The sequence below is a fragment of the Acartia tonsa genome, chromosome 6 (assembly GCF_053477335.1).
Source record: "Acartia tonsa isolate MP-2025a chromosome 6, ASM5347733v1, whole genome shotgun sequence".
NCBI lineage: Eukaryota > Metazoa > Arthropoda > Copepoda > Calanoida > Acartiidae > Acartia > Acartia tonsa.
Window position 1 is genome coordinate 22,453,140 of NC_137265.1, and position 20,703 is coordinate 22,473,842.

The 20,703-nt window shown below is 33.6% G+C and overlaps 4 protein-coding genes across 7 annotated transcripts in view; all 4 read left to right on the forward strand.

The window, feature by feature from the left end:
- The first annotated feature begins 349 nt into the window (after window positions 1-349).
- On the forward strand, window positions 350-7,627 carry LOC145322117 (uncharacterized). Of its 2 annotated transcripts, XR_013880507.1 has the most exons (8): window positions 350-870; window positions 1,488-1,566; window positions 2,007-3,008; window positions 3,412-3,579; window positions 4,251-4,427; window positions 4,934-5,045; window positions 5,700-6,528; window positions 7,413-7,627. XR_013880507.1 is itself a non-coding variant. In XM_080163901.1 (7 exons), the coding sequence occupies exons 1-7, from the start codon at window positions 812-814 to the stop codon at window positions 6,242-6,244; spliced, it is 2,142 nt and encodes a 713-aa protein (XP_080020027.1). In that variant the 5' UTR covers window positions 350-811; the 3' UTR covers window positions 6,245-7,627. The 2 variants fall into 2 exon arrangements, 1 of the variants encoding a protein (XP_080020027.1); XM_080163901.1 differs by having other exon boundaries at window positions 5,700-7,627.
- Window positions 7,628-13,288: 5,661 nt separating this feature from the next.
- LOC145322121 (uncharacterized) lies at window positions 13,289-17,957 on the forward strand. Of its 2 annotated transcripts, none has more exons than XM_080163909.1 (7): window positions 13,289-13,396; window positions 14,113-14,201; window positions 14,558-14,606; window positions 14,922-15,021; window positions 15,426-15,640; window positions 16,120-16,424; window positions 16,960-17,957. In XM_080163909.1, the coding sequence occupies exons 1-7, from the start codon at window positions 13,328-13,330 to the stop codon at window positions 17,192-17,194; spliced, it is 1,062 nt and encodes a 353-aa protein (XP_080020035.1). In that variant the 5' UTR covers window positions 13,289-13,327; the 3' UTR covers window positions 17,195-17,957. The 2 variants fall into 2 exon arrangements, with proteins under 2 accessions (XP_080020035.1, XP_080020036.1); XM_080163910.1 differs by having other exon boundaries at window positions 15,429-15,640.
- Window positions 17,958-17,962: 5 nt separating this feature from the next.
- On the forward strand, window positions 17,963-19,600 carry LOC145322120 (decapping and exoribonuclease protein-like). Its single transcript, XM_080163908.1, has one exon. The coding sequence runs from the start codon at window positions 17,972-17,974 to the stop codon at window positions 19,070-19,072; it is 1,101 nt and encodes a 366-aa protein (XP_080020034.1). The 5' UTR covers window positions 17,963-17,971; the 3' UTR covers window positions 19,073-19,600.
- LOC145322118 (trehalose transporter 1-like protein) overlaps window positions 19,601-20,703 on the forward strand; it is a 43,093-nt gene continuing 41,990 nt past the window's right edge. The window contains exon 1 of one of the 2 annotated variants that reach the window (XM_080163904.1): window positions 19,601-19,716. The gene's annotated coding sequence lies outside the window, so the exon portion shown is untranslated. The remainder of the gene's footprint in view (window positions 19,717-20,703) is intronic. The other variant, XM_080163906.1, reaches the window with a different exon arrangement.

Genomic DNA, 20,703 nt, shown 5'->3' on the forward strand with positions numbered 1-20,703 from the left:
TCTATGCGATGGGCCTTAAATTTCAAGCCAAAAGGCCAATAATAAGCTTGAAAAAGACACTTTGAAGGGTCCTTTTCCATCACCGGCCACCTCTACAATCGGCCAAACCAAATGAAAAATAAGAAGAGTACACATGTTTTATAAATGTCGTCTTACAAGAATTTTCCCAGCAAAAATAAACGTAAAAAGAATAATTTTTCCCTAATTTTTTTAAAAATACAATTAAAAATATGCTTTTTAAAGTGAATTTAATATAAAAAATAAGCTAAAAAAATAATTTATTCAATTATTGACGTAAAATGATAATGTTTTGCTGGGTAGTAAAGTTAAAGATGTATCGCGGCATTCTATTGGAATATGCGCTTAGCGGCCCTCCGCGAGTTTATTTTACATTTTTGTTATTTACTTTAAAAATGCCTTTTATTAATGAAATTGTTATTGATACCTTAAGAAATGTTGATTTTTATGTTTAATATTTAAAAATATAAAAAACAAGCCTTTTTCCCGTAGTAAAGCCTATTTTGTTTATGTAAATATTAGATTTTTATCAAGAACGTTTTGTTAAATACGTATATAGTTGGCACTTCTTTAAAATGTTAATATTATGCCTTAATTAGATTCTGGTTAATTTATTTCAATCAATGCATTAATTTAGTCAAATTAGTCCATTAACTGGGTAATTTGCTTGATAAATTAATAACAATGAACTAATAGTTGGTTCGTTCTCTTTTTCGAAAAGTTATTTTTTAATGTTATACTTTAATAATTTATCATGTTCTCAAAATTTTAGATCCTTAAATGATTGCTAAAGATGTCTGAAATATCTATTAAAGGGAAACCAATCTCTAGCCTGAGAGTTGTAGATTTAAAGTAAGTATACGTCTAAGGATGTTCATTAGGTATCAATAAAATATGTCATCGATCCCAGTTTTGTTTACCCTATCATAATTTCAAATTACACAAGTACCTAATTCATAGTAATCGGATGTTAATAAATTTTGCTACCATAAAGCAAATCAAACCATTGCATAAATATAGGACCCTCCGGCCTTTCCTCCAGGATCGTTAAGGGTGAAGTTTTAATAGATTTGTAGATTTACATTAGTGGCCCGGAGACAAAAAATTCCCCATACCATTACCTAACTATAAAATCCAACAAAGTTTTAAATCTGAAATTCTTAATTTTGAAAATCCTTAAATTTTTGTCTTGAAAAGAAAACGAAGTAGCGGGTTTCGTCGTCTTTTTACAGTAGCTTTTCTCCTATTTCTTGCCCTTTTTTAGGGGGGGGGGGGGCTCTAACTATGATCGAGGGAAAATATCCTAATTCGAAGGAGCAATCAATAACATTTACCTAACCTGTATATATTTACCTTTCAAAGGCTACTGTGAAAATATGACGAAACCCGCTACATGGTTCTTTTTCCATGATCCAGAAATTTTTAATCTACATTGTTTGTACTTTATTTTAATTAACATTTTCCTTTAGAGAGGAACTCGAGAAGAGGGGATTAAGCAAAAACGGACGTAAAGATGAATTATTGCAGCGCCTTCAGTCATTTCTCGAGGTAATATTGTCAATTGAACAATGGTAAGATATTCTTGTTATGATTGATGCAATATTGATCACATTTTTAACTTTAATAGCCTGATTAGTTTGTATTGGACAATATAATGAAATAAAGGTTATTATTGTTGTTATAACTTAAATGGCAAAATCGAAAAGTAGACATTTTTTACTTCATAAAATGCTAAGTAGGTATTCTAACAAAGGGATGTATATTGTATAAAGTGGATTTCAGAAAATGAAATGATTTCATGCACAAGTTATGAGTATACCATAAAATATATAAAATTTTGTATTAAATTAAAAAACAAACAATTAGACATCACTAAATTAGTCGTCATGATGTTTTTTTTGTGAAAATAAGCCAGCTATGTGAATCGAAAATATATCACAAGAATACGATTTTCTAAACTTATTACATAGATCTTATGATATTTTTAGGTAAACCCAGAAGAAGAAGAAGAAGAAGGCAAAGACATTGACGGCGATGGGACCATTGATGTTATTGAGGCCAGTCGTCTTGAGGCTCAACAACAACGTGAGCAGGAGGAGGCGAGAGAAGCCTTAAAGCGTCAAGAGGAGTGCTTACGAAGAGAAAGGGAACTTCAGGAGCTAAGGGAGCTAGTTGGTGTATCCCCCACTAGGGAGGAACAAAGAAAAGAGGAGGAAAAAAGACAAGCTGAAGAAGATAGATTAGAGGATGAAAAGATTGAAAAATTGAAACGGGATGAGGAGGAGAAAGAGAAAAGAAGGAGAGAACAAGAAGAAAGGGAAAGATTACGGCAAGAGCAAGAAAAGAAAGAGAGAGTAAGATTGCAACAAGAGCAGGAAAAGAAAGAAATGGAAAGATTAAAGAAAGAGGAAGAAGAGAGGAAGGAACGCCAAGCTCAAGAGGAGAGAAAGAGGAAATTAGAGGAGGAAGAAAGATTAAGAATTGAAGAGGAGAGAAAAAGAAAAGAAGTTCAAAGGAAGTTAGAGGAAGAACAAAAAAAGATAGAAGAAGAGAAAGTAAGGAAAGCAGCTATCCAAAAAGAAGAAGAATTAAAGAGGAAAGAGGAAGATGAAAAGAGAAAACAAAGAGAGGAGGAATTGTGGCAGGAAGAGGAGAGGAAAAGACGGGCAGAAGAGAAGAAACGAGAAATGGAAGCAGAAAACGCCAAGGAGGAAGAAACTGCCAGTATCAGGGAAGAAAATAGATTAAAAGAAAAACTGCTGCAACGTCTAAGAGATGACAAGGAGAAAAAGGGAGAGTTGGAAAATAAGGCAACTGAGCAAAAGGCTGACAATGATACCAAGAATGATGACAAAAGCAAAGAGGGGAGCGTTGATGGGGACGGTGGAGGTGAAGAGGGGGGAGGGGATGATACCCTTGTCATGGAAATAAATCAGACAGATTTGGTCACTTTTGAGGAGTTGTCTGAAGAAAAGAAGGAGGAAGAAAAGGTAAATTTTAAGCTGTTTTGGGAATGATATTTCTTCTGATTAAGAAAAAATATAATACACTCATCTTAATTGTTTGTAAAATATACGATTTTTAGATAACTAAACTTATTTCATACATCATGGTTGATAATTATTATAATATTAAAATACTTAATAAGAACCTTTGATATATTACTAATACCTGTTTTGTTTTATTTATTACGTCTAGGGAGTATTTAATTTTATCAACAAAAAAAATTATTTAAAGTTTTTAATTAAAAATCATGGCTTAATACCTACCTAGTCTATAGTGCCAAATAATCTTAACTTGTAGCTATGACTTAGAAATGTTATATTTATTTGAATGTTTAATTTTATATGAAATAATTCTGAATTTGTGTGTCATACTATGATATCTGTTTAGCCTATGCCAGCTGCTCAACCCGGAGAGGTGAAACCCCTGCGGAGGTTGGGTAGGAATAAAAGTGGGGACGCCAGTGGTGGTGAGAGAAGGAAGAGGGGCTGGGGTGCTACAAAAACCTCGCGACAAAGCTCTACAGAAAATATTGAAGTTTCCTCAAATTCTTTAAAGGTAATGCAACAGGAATGGATGTATAATATACGTTTTAATGACGGGAAAACATGACGTCAATATAGATTGTCGTTTATTGATCAGTTCGTTTATTAAGTAGGAGGGGAGGGGATGGTGTATCGTTAAAGACTTAAATGTTAATTTAATTGAATACCTAATATAAGGAAGAAATGTTTTTTCGTTTGTCTAACCACTGAACCGATTATTTTCTACATGGGATATCCTAACACTGTTTCCCCCTGCTAAAGGGAAGGGGGATGAAAAAATGTGGGAGGGGTATAAATAATGAGAATAGGGATTACCTACTCCGAAAAAATTATTTCCATTTTTTTCATATATTTGGGGGAAAAAACTTCAAAATATGTTGTTAGGGTTAAAAAAAAAATGGATAAGATAATGAGTAGGTATTGAATTTTTTTTCCATTTTTACTCCTTCCATTGGAAAAAAACAGGGGGGAGGGGGTGTGAAGAATTATTTTTTCGCAGAAGAAAAAATGAATCTTGTGCAGAATATACACCCCTGTCCTAACATGTTTATAGGCTATTTTTTTTTTAAATATTGGTCGTAGACTATTTTCGCTGCCACCTCCTTAAGCTATACCTAGATACCTTAGATGATATTGCGCAGCCGCTTGTTACATAAGTTACATACAAAGTTGTAATATTTGCAGGATATTGTACCTGACCCCACCAACCTGTTAACTAAGGACGCAGCCATTCCTGAACATCTTGAGCTTGGTGACGAGGGTGGAGAGGAGGAGGGACTACAGAATGGTCACAAGAATGGGGATAACCACGAGGATGATGACGAAATTGGACCTTCTTTGCCTAAACAGAAAAGAAATCAAGTAAGAGTGGGCAGTGAAGGGGCATGTTTTTCAATATTGTAATCAACTGAACAAGATATTAGTTATTTCTCGCATCGTATTATAAGTAGCGTTCCTTCCAAGGATATAAAAAAATATAAAATTATAAGATTAAAAACAGTTTTATATTCGTAGAAAACTGGATATAATACATTGATAGTCATAATTTTTTCGTATGGATGGGAACCGGTTCTAATCCACCGGATATTAATCGGTTTTGAATGAATACAAGAAAAAATATTCTTAACTTTTGTATATTTTGCTCGCAGCTAGCTTAATGTTCAACGCGTTCAAATAATATAAAACAGGCAATGGGTAGGTATAGGGGATTTGATCAGCAAACTACATTTCAAATCGATGTTTTGCCTCTGGTCCATAAAAAAGTGTATATTCAGAAAGGAAAGCTTATTTCACTAAAGTGGGCTTATAAATTGTCTTACCCTATTTGACTAAAATTAAATATTATAATAATAAATACTTATTTTCAGGACACAGATAAATCCATCCGGAAGCGAATAAGCTTGGAAGAAAGTACAGAGGAGGAGAGCGACACAATTCTTATTCTTAATCTGGTCAGACCTTTCACACCTCATCAACTTAAGGAACAAACTAGATGATATTTCGTTTATTTGTACAACTAGTGGTTTCACCCAGGGAGGGAGGATACATTTGGCTGTTTATTACACTAGTCCCCAAAGTTATTTAATAAATTTTTCTTATTCGTTGACTTAACAATTTTGTGGCCTTTTATTTAATTTGATTTGTTGGTTCTTTAAGTTGAGTGTCCACGTGTTTCAACCACTAATCGTAATCTATAGAAGGGACAATTTTTTTGTATCAGATCCCTGGGTTTCGGGTCTAGTTATCTACAACTTTTATTTGATTTTTAAAAAGTAGGAAAAAAACATTTTTTAATGGATGCGTTCCAGGATTAATGAAAGAAATGTTACGTTTGGCGTCATTTGTAGCACAAAAAACACTTAAACTGACGATTACAGAATTTAAAGATTGCTATTAAGTTTACAGAGCTAAATAAAAAATTTGTTTTGTTGAGACTCGTTAATCTCCTACAAGAAACTATTTAATAAGAAATTATGAGTTTTGGAAAAGGATATTTTACAATTAAACATCCATGCTAAATGCTTTGTAATAAATAAGTTCTTTAGGTTAGGTACTGATTAACGTTAGTAATTTTAGATTAAACAACATTTAGGTAGGTATACAAATATGAAATTACATCTAATTTGTTGTAACAGGAAATGTTGAAACGAACAGGCACAATCCAAGATTTTTGGCTAAACAAAATAAAAAGCAAATGTTGTGTCCAGTTCTCTAGTGTGGCCGAGGCCAGTGAAACAAGGATGGCTCTGAATGGAGTTACCTGGCCGGTAGACAATAAAAACCCCCTCCATGTTATTTTCACCACCCATGACAACATGGAGCGCCTCAAAACGTCGGCGGAGGAGGCGGCCGAGCGTATTGTTGTCAGCAACGGGGCGCGCAGCGGCATTATTCCAGTACGCGAGTGGGACCGCGACAGACTGCCGGGGTCGGAAAAGCGTCGCAGCCGCTCACGGGAACGGCGGGATCTGAAAGATTCTTCGCCAGCACCACGACCTGTTCAAACAAAATCCTTGGAGGAGCTATTTAATAAAACCAAGGCCACCCCGGCCCTCTACTGGAAACCACTATCAGAAGAGGTTATTGCGAAGAAAGAGGAAGCACGAAACCGTCGCGTTATGGCAGCGGGAGCTGTGCCTGCAAAGTCCTCGAAACGGCGCAGCAGAAGTAGGAGTTAAAATATTATGAAACAACCTCAGCGGGCATGGTATCATGTTATGTTGTGCAAACCGAACATTTCAGTATCGATTTGCCGCGTTTAAAAATGCGTAAAAAATACACGAGACGTGATTTTTTAGGTAGTGAATTTAACCATGTTGCAAATAAACACCATTCACATATATTTCGTGACATATATTTCAGTTTGGCATTTTTTTTGTTATAAAATCGTTTAAATTGTAAACAATCTTTATATTATCTTATATTTTGTTTTTTTTATAACTTTTCTAAGCTGACTTTCAGAGTGACTTTGCATACCTACTTATGTTTAAATGCAATATCTAGTTTACGTTTATACGGTTTATATTTTGCATGGGATCCCCTTTCAAGGTGAGGAAAAAATTCAAAAAATAAAAAATAAATTGATCCATATGCGTAAAATACAGGGGTGTATATTTTCAAAATTGACCCGGCTCAAGGGGGAGGGGGGGTTGTAGGGGTAAAAAAATAAAAAGTAAGTGGTTGGAGGGGGAAAAAATGCAAAAATTAGGAAAACTTGAAATATTTTTTCCATTTCCCCCTCCTCTTTGGTGAAAAAAAAACTAAAAAAATTGTGTGGTAGGAGGGATAAAATAAATAAAATATAGAGTTCTTTAAATATTTTTCCAATTTTCTCCGTTCTTAGTAAGAAAAAACTAGGAGAGGAAAAAAATTAAAAAAATTGTAGCCGGGGAAAAAAATAAATCTTGTGCAGAAAATACACCCCAGCTGTAAAGCACAACTAGAAATAATAAAATTAAAGTATAATTTTAATTCTTTTTAGATTTTCTTTGGGTTAGTTTATTTTTGATTTATAAATTTTTTACCCTCAAATTTTAATCAATCATTTCATAATTCTTTTCTCAAACAAAGGGAATAGTAGCTTTCGCATTATTCCGTAAAATTAAAAGAAAGCTTCCAGTCAAATGTGCTTATTAAGTCTAACTGTTCTTAATGTTTACCAAACGCATGGTATAACTAAACGCATATTTAAAAACAGTTTGACCTAATAAGTGCATTTTACACGAATCTTACTCACAACTTTACGGAATTTTGCGAAAGCTACAATTTCCTTTTTTATGGTGGGCCGGGATTTATTATCAGTTTCTCAGTTACTAAAAGTCTAATGCTTAAAATTCTTACTATAAGTAAATAGATAATTAGAAAATTATTTTGTTATAAAACTGATGAATATATAACTAAAATCAAATGAAATTCACACTTATTCATAAAAAGTTCGTTAAAAGAACCAAGAATAATAATATTTTGATTTTTGAACAAGAATGTAAAATTCTATGATTATGCACTTTTTGTTGTTATTTTGTAGATAGTCACTTTATATTTCAATAAACTCATACCATATGGTTTCTTATAATTTATTACCCATTGGAAATTATTTTTTGTTAACTGTAATTGATTAAAATGATTATGATCTAGGATGAATTATCCATGAGTAGCAAAACTTTTGAATGTGAAAATAAGAATAGCTACGCAAATAGGCGCATAACAGACGGACATAAAAAGAAATAATGTTCAGGGGTTTACGAATCTTTATACTACGTTTTAGAAGTATATTATACTAGCGGCTACGCCCTCCCTCTATCAAAATATAGTTAAAAAAGAAAGTTTTTTTTAAAAGGGGGGGGGGCGAAAGTGACACTTTTTGAAACTAAAACTAAAAGTCAACAAAGGAACTCAACTTAAGAAAGAGTTACAGGTCTGAGATTTTGCATGGCAGTTGCTTTATAGGGGAAAACCGCCGTTTCCCGCCGAAATTTTTTTTTTGCCTTTTCTCGTCGGTTTTCGGCGGTTGCGCCGCCGTTTCTTCATAGTTCCATATTGTACCCCTATTAAGCAACTACCATGCAAAATCTCAGACCTGTAACTCTTTTTTTTAGTTGAGTTCCTTTGACTTTTAGTTTTGGTTTCAAAAAGTGTCACTTTCGCCCCCCCCCCCCCTTTATGGTGGGTCATTTTTTTTCTCCTGGTGATTTCCCTTAAAAAGTTGTGGTACCTTCCCAAGGATCTTTGAGAAGCTACCCTGTAAAGGAGAAACATATCTTCAGTGGTTAGCGAGATCCTTCAGTAAACACCCACAGACAGAGATCATTTTACTTAATTATAAAGAAAAAAGAATGTATGAATATTTTGTTGAATCATTCATGTTAAGCATATCTACACGAGGTTGTGTGTATCTTACTATAAATGTATACCTACATGAATTCTATTTTTTAAGAGAAATGAAAATAAAATGGTTTTATTTTGCTGTGTTAATCTCCTTAGTTGGGATTGAAGGTAATGTATATTAATGGATATAGGAAATATGGATATATTGACAGGGAAAAAGGGAGAGGTCATTTTCTAGTAAATCCCGTAAAGGTGTGTGTTATAAGGCCCAAAAATAGTAGTAGAACGATAAGGTGCTCTAGATATATGTATTCCCTATTGAATAGAACAATAGGGAAATTTTTTTTTTTTTTTTGATAACCGTACCTGGATTATCTAAAAAAAATACGAAATTTCTATCAAACGCTTTGTTTGGCTCAAACTGACAAAAATTAAAAAAAAAAATATAATTATAATAATAATGTTTTCTATAGGTACAAGGTAAAGGTTAAGAACAATCTATACCATTAAACAAAGGAAGAAGTCATTCTTTACAGGTTGATTTATTATAATTATATTTTTTTTTATTTGTGTCAGTTTGAGCCAAACAAAGCGTTTGATAAAAATTTCAGATATTCCAGGTACGGTTATCAAAAAAAAAAAAAAAAAAATTTCTTCCCTATTGTTCTATTCAATAGGAAATACAAATATATAGAGCACCTTATCGTTCTACTACTATTTTTAGGCCTTATAACACACACCTTTACGGGATTTACTAGAAAATGACCTCTCCCTTTGTCAATTTAGCTGTCTAATATGGACCTCATTTATTACGGCGATGGGGGTATCATTAAAACTAAGAGCTCTGACTTTTTTACTAGGTTTTTTTTGGGGAGTGAAGTTGGATATTACCCCTCCCCTTAGACATCGTTCTATGGTGTGCTGTTATTTTATAAGCTGAATTTCACTTTTCATTATTTGTTAAGCTAATAAGAACATCAGAGCTGATAACTTCTTAGAACAAAAAGGTTGTGCGGAATCTTCTTCTGGATCTACGTGGGAAGCATAACTGGAATATCATCTAATTCTACATCTACACGTCCTGCTTCTCCTTCACCTAAACAAGTCCTCCATTGCCGTTACTTACATCTACACGTACGTCCTGCTTCGCCTTCACCCAAATCTACTCGTTTAATTTCTAAAACTAGAGTACCATCAGCTGCAAGTAATATAGATGCATCAACAATAAAGGCTGAAGACAATGTGTCCAATATTGAAAGTACCAGAGCTACTATTGGTTCTGCAGAAAGTGCTAAAAAAAACCAACTATAAATTCCACTAATAAATAAGATCTAGTTATTATCTTAAAGATTCTAATAAAACCACATTTGCGCTTTTCCATTTTATGCTTTGCCCAATTTTCCCTTGTATTCGAATAAATTATAATTAAGAGTAGTCTTAAAAAAGCTGCATCTAAAGAATGCAAGCATCAAATTTGGCTATGAATACTTATTTTTTAGAAAAATTATGTGAATGTGATTAAGAACTTAATAATTTTGTGCGTTATATATAAATTAAATTGTATAATTGATTTTTCTGGTTTTATGTCATTTTGTTGTGATACTCATTTGTTATTCGTCTAATAAAACTTTGTTTTTTTTCCTGTTATGTAAAGTTTTTTTGCCGGAAGCTTAAGATTTCAATAACTACTAAAGTGGTTGAGCTATCCGTAGGTCACGGGTTGGATTTAGTTTTCTGAAATTTTAGATTTAATCCTTGTGATGGTTTAAGGCCATTTTACTGTCCCTTATCTACCCATTTGAATATAGAGCTCCCTAGATGCTAGGCGCACAGCCTCTAGTAACAATGTAAAGTGATTATGAAATCTGACCTAAATGAAGTTTGACTAATCTAAATTGATGTGCAGATTTTATCTTGAAAAATGAGCTTTTTAGAGACCAAACCTGGTCGTGTCTATAGTTGTGTGGTCAAGTATTTAAAACACACAGACAAAGTTTTTCTCAGACTTACTTTCAGAAGGTAAGTAATTTGAATGTATAAACAACATTGTCAACCTAGAAAGCTTAGTGATGGCAATCCAAATCCGTTTCGGATTGATACGCTATTAACCGAATAGGAGAATAAAAAACCGCAAGTTTTCTGGATTTGAATTATAAAAAAAAATTCGCGTAATCCCCTAAAGTTGGGTAATGGGTTGTAGTCAAATGTTCTGATTAAGTCAAACTGTTCTCAATTATGGACCATTTCACGAATATATATTTGGTTATAGTTAAGAACATTTTGACTTAAGAGCATTTGACTACAACCTATTTACGGAATTACTCGAAAAAAATGACCCTCTTTAATGAAAACATAACCAACACATTATCTTTCTATTGAAGTGCAGCTACTCTATTCTAAGGTTAATATCTTAAAAGAACATTGTTGACGACGTGTTTAACAATGAAGCCGGCAACTACATATCCTTTAATGCAGTTAAGCAGTCTTCAACCCATTTTGTAATTGACGTAAGCTAGACTTTAACAAAGCCTTTGGTAACACACAGGGTGGGAAAAAACCCTTAAAACCCTGGGTTTTCAAGTGTTTTTTGGTTTTATTGGGTTTTTTCATTTAGGAGTCAAATACATTTCATATATTGATGAAATATTAATGTTTATGTTGTTGTAGGTAAAAGGTAAGCAAGATTTCACAATAAACAAGATAGATAATGTAGAAAGATGGCATTCCGATCGATTATAAACCCTTATTAACAAAGGTGCACAAAATATTCTATTAAGGGGGAGGGGAGGTTAAAAGCTTCAAAACATGGAACCTCCTCCTCTATTCTTAAGCTGTCAACCCCCCCTCCCAGAAATGATTAAGGTCTTCCCCTTTTTACATCCCCTTAATAAAACCCTAAATTGTTATGTTTTAGTTTAAAAAATCAATTATGATTATGTAATTTACACAATTTATATATCATCAATTTAGTAGCAAAGCGTTTTCTGAAATTAAGTTTTGAGAGAAAGTAATTTCATGAACATTTGAACAATAAGTAGAGCATCATTTATATAAGGGGGGGGGGGGTTAATGCAACCATCTCGCAATCAATGATTTAATGGCACTTAGAATTCGAATTTCGATCTGAAATTTTGCATGAATAATCCTTGGTAGGTATATTTTCCCTAAATCGAACAAAAAGTTGGAAAAGTAACGGCTGGCGGCTTAGCCGTTTTGCCATTGTTTTCTATTTTAAGAGCAAATTAATCACGAAACCTATCTCCACTTAATACTTTTTGTCGTTCAAAAACCTTATCAAACGGTTGTAGCCGGTAGCTAATGATACTAGAAATTGAATAAATGGGGGGGTATTCCTGTCCATTTTTTTGTTTAGGAATGAATATTTCTTACCTGAGGGAATAAATGATGGACCGATAGGTCATCATTTATTCACGGGGGTAAGAAATATTCATTCCTAAACCAAAAACTGGACAGGAATATCATTCACATTTAAACAAAAACTCATTTTTATGCTAGTAAAATGTGTTTTAATTTTGGTTTTTAAATTTCATTTATTTCCCTGGTATAATTTTTCTCTCTTTTAGTAATTAATAAAAATTCTAAAATCTTCCAAAAAAAATTAAAAATCTTCTAAAATCATACCAGGGATATAAATGAGATACCAGGGAAATAAATGAATATTTACATCCACTATTTAAGGGGTTGTTTATATGGGAATGGTTATTGCTGTCATTTAACATGAATTAAACCAAAAATATGTTTTAAAAAGTTGATTCGTACGTAATTAATGATGAATTTGCCCTGAAAATAGGCAAAAAACGGCTAAACGGCTGAGCCGCCAGCCGTTACTTTTCCAACTTTTTGTTCGATTTAGGGAAAATAGACCTACCAAGGATTACTCATGAAAAATTTCAGATCTAAATTCGAATTCCAAATGCCATTTAATCATGATTTTTTTTCAATGGGTTTTTAAAAAACCCTAAGTGGGTTTTTTGTATGCCCACCATGGTAACACAAACATGAGAGTACATTTCAGCACAGGTGTTTTCATTCAAGATTTCAGTTTTAAAAGTTATTTTTTTGTTGCTTATGTTCTTTAATACTTATCCAAGGTCAAGATTCCTGCCAATCCAGGTACAACTTAAACAACTGGATCTACATCAGATGCGGCAACTGGAAAGGCAACAGGAGTGTATATTCTGCACAAGATCGTTTTTTTCCCTGCTGGAAAAAAAATATCTCATTAACCCCCCTCCCTTTGTTAAAATTAAATTTCTTATCATTCTAAGGGATTATTTGGTCTGTAGATGAGCGGGAAAAGTAGCTTATTGCTGAATTTCAAATATTTCTCCTTTGGTGTTAGTATCAGCTGATATTTTCAGTAAACTTTATTTATTTCTTTTTTCCCATCTCCCTAAGCAGGGGATCCTTTGTAGAATATACACCCTTAAAAGGTATCAAAAGCAGCCAATACCAAATAGCAGAGTCAAGATGCAAAGAATTACCTGATCGACCATCATGCCACACCTAAGCAGCTGGAGTTTCAGCAGCTACAGCTCCAGTTTAATTAATAGTTTAGTTAAATAATTTCCCTGAACAGTCAGTTGCCAAACCTTGGTATCAGCCAAAAAATTACCAATGTCTTAGCTTAGTAAACAATCGAGATATTCTAAAGGATGGCAGAGAAATATGGCAATTCGTTGTAATTTTTATGTCTTTAGTTTACATCTTCCATAAATTCCAAAAAGGGGAGGGAAGAGAGAATGTTGTGCTAAAATTGGGTAAAATATTTTTAGATGAGTTAATAGTTACTCCAACTATTGGTATCTTTCATAAAAAAAACGGCGGGTTTATTGTGGTATACCTATAATAGTGGTAAAATAAAAATATTCTAACTTGAAATAATTTTTTTGAAGATGAGAAAATAATTCTTAAAAATGACAGAAAGACGCCCAGCTGTTAAGTATGGAAGAAGGACGAAGGGGATGCTTGATGAGTTGGATTGCAGGAACTTGAACATATGATGTATATTGCTGATGTAATTTTAGGGTAGACAAAGATTCATTATAAATGGCGAAGTAATATAATATTGCTTTAGGTTAATAACTAATTTAAAGCTATTCATAATTAGAAAATACCTAAGTAAAAATAAAGCAAGTTATGTTTAGTAGTTTTTTGTTTTAACTTTACAACTAGTTAAAAAGAAGAGTACCAAGGGGCGAAACTACTTCAATATTTTGATTTTATTTTTAGAATAACTAGAAGATACTTTTATACTATTTTTTATAGAATTATGCGAAAAATACCCAGATTAATAGCCTTAATCCAATGTGAGATATATCCCCAAAAATTATATTTATGGCGTTTTCGAGATTGAGGTCACTGCACTCACATCGAGTTACTTCAGTATATACAATATATATTGACTACGCCCCTTAAGGCCTCAAGGGGCACGTAAAATGTTTTCTTTTCAATCTATGTTAAGATGAGTTGTTTACCCCCAAAAAATATCCGCTAGACGGCGCTTTATATATTTGGTTCTTTCTCTTGTTGGAGTGGTGGTACCCTTCCTTACAATAGTCATAATAAAACCTTCCCAGGACCTGTGTAAAGCTACACAATAAACGATAACCATAAAGGTTCATTGTTTAGTGTGGTACAGACACAGATCCTGTTACTTTTATACCTATAAGGATTAAACATGTTCTCATGTGTTGATTATAGTTGTTTCTGTTGTGGGATGGTTGTTACCCTCGCCCTTGCCTTCATACTCATCATAACACCTGTTCTCTTCTATCTACACAGCTCTAGGTAACAACGAAGTGATGTATGAGTCGTTGAAATACTACACAACATTTTTCTTTTTAATACAGTGTTTATTAATACGACCCTTGAATCTGGGATTAATATTGGACGTGGGAGGGGGGGGGGGGGGGGGTTGAAGCAGAATATAGCCTAAACAATCCCAAGCCCCCCAAAATAGCCTAAAATTAGGCTGGGACCTTTGTTAACTCTGGGTTAAGTGGTTAGCGAGATTTTAACGAACAAAAAAAATTCTTTAAATGGTAGGATACTCAATGTAGTATGTTTGGATAATTGCAAAAAATATCTTTTGTAACCCCCCCCCCCGTTCCTGCTGCTTTCTTCTACGTTATTTTTTCTTTTAGGTATAACCCTCCACAACCCAACCTTCAAGATGAAGATCTAAATTCAACAAAGGAGTTTATGCTAAGAATTGTTTAATCTGTATGTGAAGGAATAGGACAATGGAGATAAATTATCCCCTCACCCGAATTATGGCATTTCTTATGTCGTAAAATCCGTTTTCATACTGCTGTATTGTCAGATGGGTGACACTATTTAATTTGTTTGAGTAATGCAATAATGATTTTTTTAACATAACAAATATTAATGTTGATGCTTATTAATACCCTGTAGGGTTTGAGCTCTCTCCGAATGCTAGATATAAATTGAAACAGCTTACACGTTTATAACATATTAAACTATTTTTAACATATTATCCCAAACGTTAAGGCTGTTATAAATACTACTCGAGTATTAGTCAGTGATGCTTTCATTGAGGATTTTAATAATCAAGATTTAGTTCAACATGAAGAATTGTATCCAATAGGCATGATGTTTACTTTTAATTTCAATTCAATTTTATTGAAACTGAATTTTAATTTTTATTCTATAATTGAGAAGGTCCGTCTGAAAATCTGAGGAATATCATATGGGATTTTTCCTGCTCCTTCATTATTTGACGGATAAAAAGCATTGTCAAGATTCCTTGTACCAATGAGCAAAAGTATAAAATTTACTTTATACGACGATGGTCCAGTCTATTAAAACATATCTAAAAATATAACTACCTCAACCCGGGGGGGGGGGGGGGGTCGAATAGCACTTTGAGGGAAACCGCCGACAAGTATTTTTTTTTAATTTGCCAATAAACAATAAGCTTAAATTTAGATATATGTAGATAACCTATTCAAAGACTAAAAAAAACAAAGTAAAACATCCATATTGTATTAGCAGCAAGAAATGAAGATCTGACTTATCTTTATGTTGACGAGGATGACATCACTACCAAAGAGATATCTAATCCTGACAAGTTGTTTGAAATCATTGAATATGACCACAATCAGCAGCAAGCATTCAATCAAACCAGGATCATGACAAAAAGAAGTGTCTTGGGCTGGTTAGACTTTCTAGGCATTGGTAGTGCCATCAGAGGATACGTTGAGAAGGCACAGTAAATTTTTAATCGAAATTAGGAGTAGTATATGCTTCTTGCTTTGCTTTTATAAACAGATTTTAAAAAATACTTTTGAGCAATATTTAGTAAGAACAATTTTTACAAATAAAATGTACCTATAAAGTTAATATATATTTAGCGACCTTTCAAAGCATTCCACAAAATACAGTGCCTTTTAACCAAAAATACAAAAATTTAAATTAAGCACTTTTCCAGTATGGCTACGATAACGATTAATATCTGCTAGATTAGAACCGGTTATTACCCACACTAAGAAATCACGTATTGCATCATATAACAGACTTTTTTCACGAATTTTAAAATAAAAATCTTAGGTAATACTTTTTCATTTTAATATCCGCGGTAAGCTGTCTAAATATAATACGGTGCTATGAATATATAACTATTCTTAGATTTTTTTACAAAACTGAATTCTAAATTTCATATTATAATTTTAAATCTACTGTAAAGGCCAAGAAGTTCTTCAAGACTATCGCGCTGATCATCGGCATCATAGCCGGCATCGCAGCCCTCTTCGCCCTGTTCTGGTTCCTCAACGTGTTCCTCACCACCTTCAAGGACTGCATCCAGATCTGTTTCACCTGTTTGCGCATCTGCAAGATGTGCTGCGGCAGCTGTATTGGCTGCTACAAATACTACTGCAACACCCTGGGGGAAGGATTTGGGTGCGGGGATTGTGGCGCGGCTTTCTGCAGCTATGAGTGCTGTGAAAAGAGGAAGGATCAGAAGGGAAATAAGAAACGGAAAGCGCATAGGTAAATACTTATCCTTATAATAAAGTAACAGGAATTCTGTATATCGGTGTGCGTGTCTGTCTATCTGTACCGAAGGATCTCGCTAACCGTTGAACCGATATATTAACCTAAAGGGATTTAGAATATACGTTGATATTTCATATTATGACGGGATATAAATTGTCGCCAATTTAGGTTGCAAACATGATCATCTTTTATTGGTTTGCTCGTTTATCCAGTAGGGAAGTATCCATTAAAGGGGATGGATTGTTGTCTTAGCCAGCCTACAAGTTACACTTCATTAAAACACATGATGGTAATCTGGTGTAAGATGCAAGTAATAATAAATCCATTTAAACATAGATATTTATGCATTTCCTTTATTATTAGAATTGAAGCTACTTTATGTTCAACTTTGTCTGTCTACTATCTAGTGAGCATTGACACGACATATCGAGCCAAGGCTCAACATGTCACATCAAGTCTGTCAGTCCATCGGTAATGCCAGATGGAAAATGTGATCTTCGCAGCATTTAATCTGTAATCTTATGTTTAGGGTACCAAAAGAGCACATGGAAAAGTACGGCGCCGCCGGCAGATACATCCATCCTGACCACCTGGAACACCTCCAGCCGCTGCCACCTGACCACCCGCCTTATCCTGTACCCGTTCCCCCGCCATATCGACCTCTCCCACCACCGCCGCCCCCTTACTATAGAAGAGGGGGGCCTGGATATCCCCCGCCGATGCCTCAACCTGGACCTTATTATCCCCCTGAACAACCATATTAATTCCAGTATTTCGTAGATTAGAGATTTGAAACCTTAATATCTAATCTCCTGTTACACATTGCTTGAAAGTGTTGGTGAATTATCAATTTTTATTCTTACCCTATATCAATGAAAGAAATAATCAATGAAATAAAATAGCTTATCATACATATAGATGTAATAAATGATAAGTTAATCGATCTGCCCTGTTTCAAAATTAATGTTTTTATAATTGTCCTTGTTTAAGAGCAAAGCTGCCTTAAGTATTCGTGTCTTTCCTTTAGTCTGACTGATATGCTAGGATTCTTTGATTCTTTTATTAGAGTTACAGGTTTAGCTCAAGTTTTCAAACAGCGTTGCTACTATTTGACTAATCGCCCTTGTTTACTTTTTATTAAATACATACCTATTAAATAGATAGGTACTACTTGTTTGCCATTTGTTAAAAATTCCTTTGTGTAATATTCTGTACATTTGTTATGTTATATTTTTTTATCTAAATTATTAAACATGAAAAATACCTTTTAGAACTTTTCATTTTTAATTTGCCAATTTGTGATACTTTAAATTATTTAGTAACATATTACGTAAATTGATAATTAATTTTTTTCTAGGTTTTTTGAATGAACTTTAAAATTTGAGTTTTAATTACTTTATTTATTTTAATGAATAACCTGTGAAAATATATTCTTAAATATGTTGAGTTTATGATTTATAGTTTAGTTTTGCTGTATACTAATATCATATTTATTTGTGTATTTTGCTTGATTCTATTCACTAAAAGTTTCAGAAAAAGCAATGTCTAGCTACGATCTTCCTTCTTATGATCCAAGAGATTTGGATAGGGATTTTCCCTACTTTGTGTATCCAAAGATAGTTGGTGGACTGTCTCTGGACCAAAACAAAGAATTTGTGCATGACCGGAGTCAGCTAATGATACTAAAACCAGAAAATGAGATTCTTGCTAAAGGGAAAAGTTTTGATCTTAACATTGGATATGATGAAAATAAAACACACAGAATAAGGAAAGTATATGAACAAGATGAGTATATGAATTATGTGCTACGTTGGATTTTGGCTAATAGACATCGCTATGACGAGTCTAAAAGTCAGATATTTGGTGCAGATTTCCTCACATTTCGCGGAAATTTCAGGAACATTATGCTAACTCCATATGAGAAAGAAGGATGGGTGCTAAGAATTCAGAAATGGAAAGACACTATTTTTATTGCCAAAAAAAAAACACCTGAAAACTTCAATGATGTAAAATCAGAAGAACGAAACAGATCTTCGTATTATGGATACAAATTCGAGACCCTCCTGACTACCACTGCAAATAATAGTTGCCAGAATGCGCCCGAAGATGAGCCTGTCTGTGAAAAATCTGCATTTATAGGCATGTTTGTATCCCAAATTGGCAATTTTCGTGTACAGTATGGTGCTGAGTTGGATGGATACATGGATCCAAATGCTGCAAAAGATAATACCATTCCTTTGCAGGCGGATAAGTTTGTAAAGATTCATACCAGTAACGCGATACGCCATCCTGGCCAAGAAAGATTTCTTCGCAAGGTTAAATTCCTGCACTGGTGGGCTAATTGCTTTCTAGTTGGCACTCAAGATGTGATAGTTGGGTGGAAAGACACGGATGGCGTGGTTAGACATGTTCAGAAGATCCCTGTCCAAGAATGCGCAAGAAGTGCCCTAGGATGGAAAGACAATGTCTGTTTTAATTTTCTGCTGGATGTGCTCACTTTCTTGAAGGAGACAATAGTTGAGAACAGCGTGACTAAGGTGTACAGGTTGTCATGGGTTCCTGATAGTGGCCTGAATATGGAAATAGAGGCTGGTACTGAGCCATTTCTACACGAATGGTTTCATTCACAATTCAAACAGTGATCCTTGAAATTGGATATTTTGAGGCACAACACATGAACCAATATTCTATGTTTTACCGTTTTCATAATTATATCAAACTAACGACCTACTCATAACTGACAAAATAATCTTTAATATTTTTTCCTTTTTTATTTTGTTTTTTTGAGCTTTGTATTTTTGGTTTGTTGAAAATTCCTGTATTTTGTACTTCTACTTTTTGTGTTGTATAGCTAGGCGTATTTTTAAGAATTTTTTGTAGTAAATTATGCATTTACAAATGTTAGTTTTTTTTTCTATTTTCATCATGTGGCATTTTAAACATTTGTTTGTGAAGAAGAACGTAGAAACCACTGCTTAAATAACATTTTTTGACTTTTTTAAAATTATTTTTGTTCTTGAAAATTCTGTGTTTTTTACTATGGATATTAAGTGTTATCGCCATAAGTAATATACTACATGCATAAAAAATCAATATTAGTTCTTTGTGTTTGGTATTGAATAATATGTCGTGTATGTAAATATATCACGATAACCTATTTTTCAGAAAAAGCCTCGATTATGTATATGCCAAATATGCAATGGATAACCAGGGATCTCAAGGGATAATACAATGGATGATGAATTGTTTTAATCTCTAATGATAATAAACAAAAGTGCCACATTAAAGTTATTGGTTGAAAAGTTTGGACACTTATCAACAGTGTTAAATGTCCCCTACTTGTGTATTATACGCCTATCTGAAAATGAATCAAGGCAAAGTTGAATTGTACGGCTTTTAGAGTATAGAGTATAGAAGAAGGTATGGTTTAAAATGATATAATATTTGAGCTAACTTAAAGATGTCTTCGAGAAACTTGAGCTTATTTTTTTCAGCTTATACCAATAACGAAATAAATTCGGGAAAAAATCATGAAACCTACACGTGTTTTTCAGCTGTCGTTGGGGGCAACACATCATAAATTGACGACCTCTCCATTTGCCACCCAAATACTATTTTAGATTTATTTCGCTTGTTGGTTGTACTTTATTCCTATATTTTTTTTTAGATATTTTGTTGCTCATTTTATACATAAACGACAGACTGAAGAACAAAGTTAATTATACACTAGATGCTCATTGATAAAAGGAATATTCACCAAAAATTCAACAGTCTTTCTTCAATAGCAGCCGAAAAAATCGCATTCCGCATAGCGTTACGGACGGACAATCAAAGTGAATTATATAGTAGTTTGCAATGGTGGACGTGGTCATAATTGGGGCCACTAATCTTGATTTATTTCAAGACAGGCGTGATGAATATGATGCAAGCTACAGAAGAGAAAGATTTAGTAAATGTGAGTATTTGTATAAGGATAAACCAGAAAAATCATCCTTTAAACCTGTTTTATATAAGGCAATAAAGCCTAAAATAATAGAGGATTATTCTGTTTTTAAGGTGAAACATTTATAAAATTTAGACGTAGTCGAATATACACTTTTTCGATAACTTTTCTAGGCTTTTGCCTTCCACTATTACGATAGGGGTATTTTGAACATGTAGAAAATGTCGCTTTGGATTCTAGACCTCTCCACGCACCTTAAAACATACTCCGCGACTTGTAATTGCGGATTAAAGCGTCCATTCGCCCGATAGACAACCAACCATTTGATTG

What these genes read in the sequence shown, in the direction of transcription:
- LOC145322117 (XM_080163901.1), top strand. Translation starts at nt 812, where the DNA reads ATGTCTGAAATATCTATTAAAGGGAAACCAATCTCTAGCCTGAGAGTT. An exon ending in AAAAGAAGGAGGAAGAAAAG is followed by an intron (nt 3,009 to 3,411) that starts GTAAATTTTAAG and finishes ATATCTGTTTAG; the next exon opens with CCTATGCCAGCTGCTCAACC. An exon ending in TTTCACACCTCATCAACTTA is followed by an intron (nt 5,046 to 5,699) that starts AGGAACAAACTA and finishes ATTTGTTGTAAC; the next exon opens with AGGAAATGTTGAAACGAACA.
- LOC145322121 (XM_080163909.1), top strand. Translation starts at nt 13,328, where the DNA reads ATGACAGAAAGACGCCCAGCTGTTAAGTATGGAAGAAGGACGAAGGGG. An exon ending in TCAGAGGATACGTTGAGAAG is followed by an intron (nt 15,641 to 16,119) that starts GCACAGTAAATT and finishes TCTACTGTAAAG; the next exon opens with GCCAAGAAGTTCTTCAAGAC. An exon ending in AAGAAACGGAAAGCGCATAG is followed by an intron (nt 16,425 to 16,959) that starts GTAAATACTTAT and finishes TCTTATGTTTAG; the next exon opens with GGTACCAAAAGAGCACATGG.
- LOC145322120 (XM_080163908.1), top strand. Translation starts at nt 17,972, where the DNA reads ATGTCTAGCTACGATCTTCCTTCTTATGATCCAAGAGATTTGGATAGG.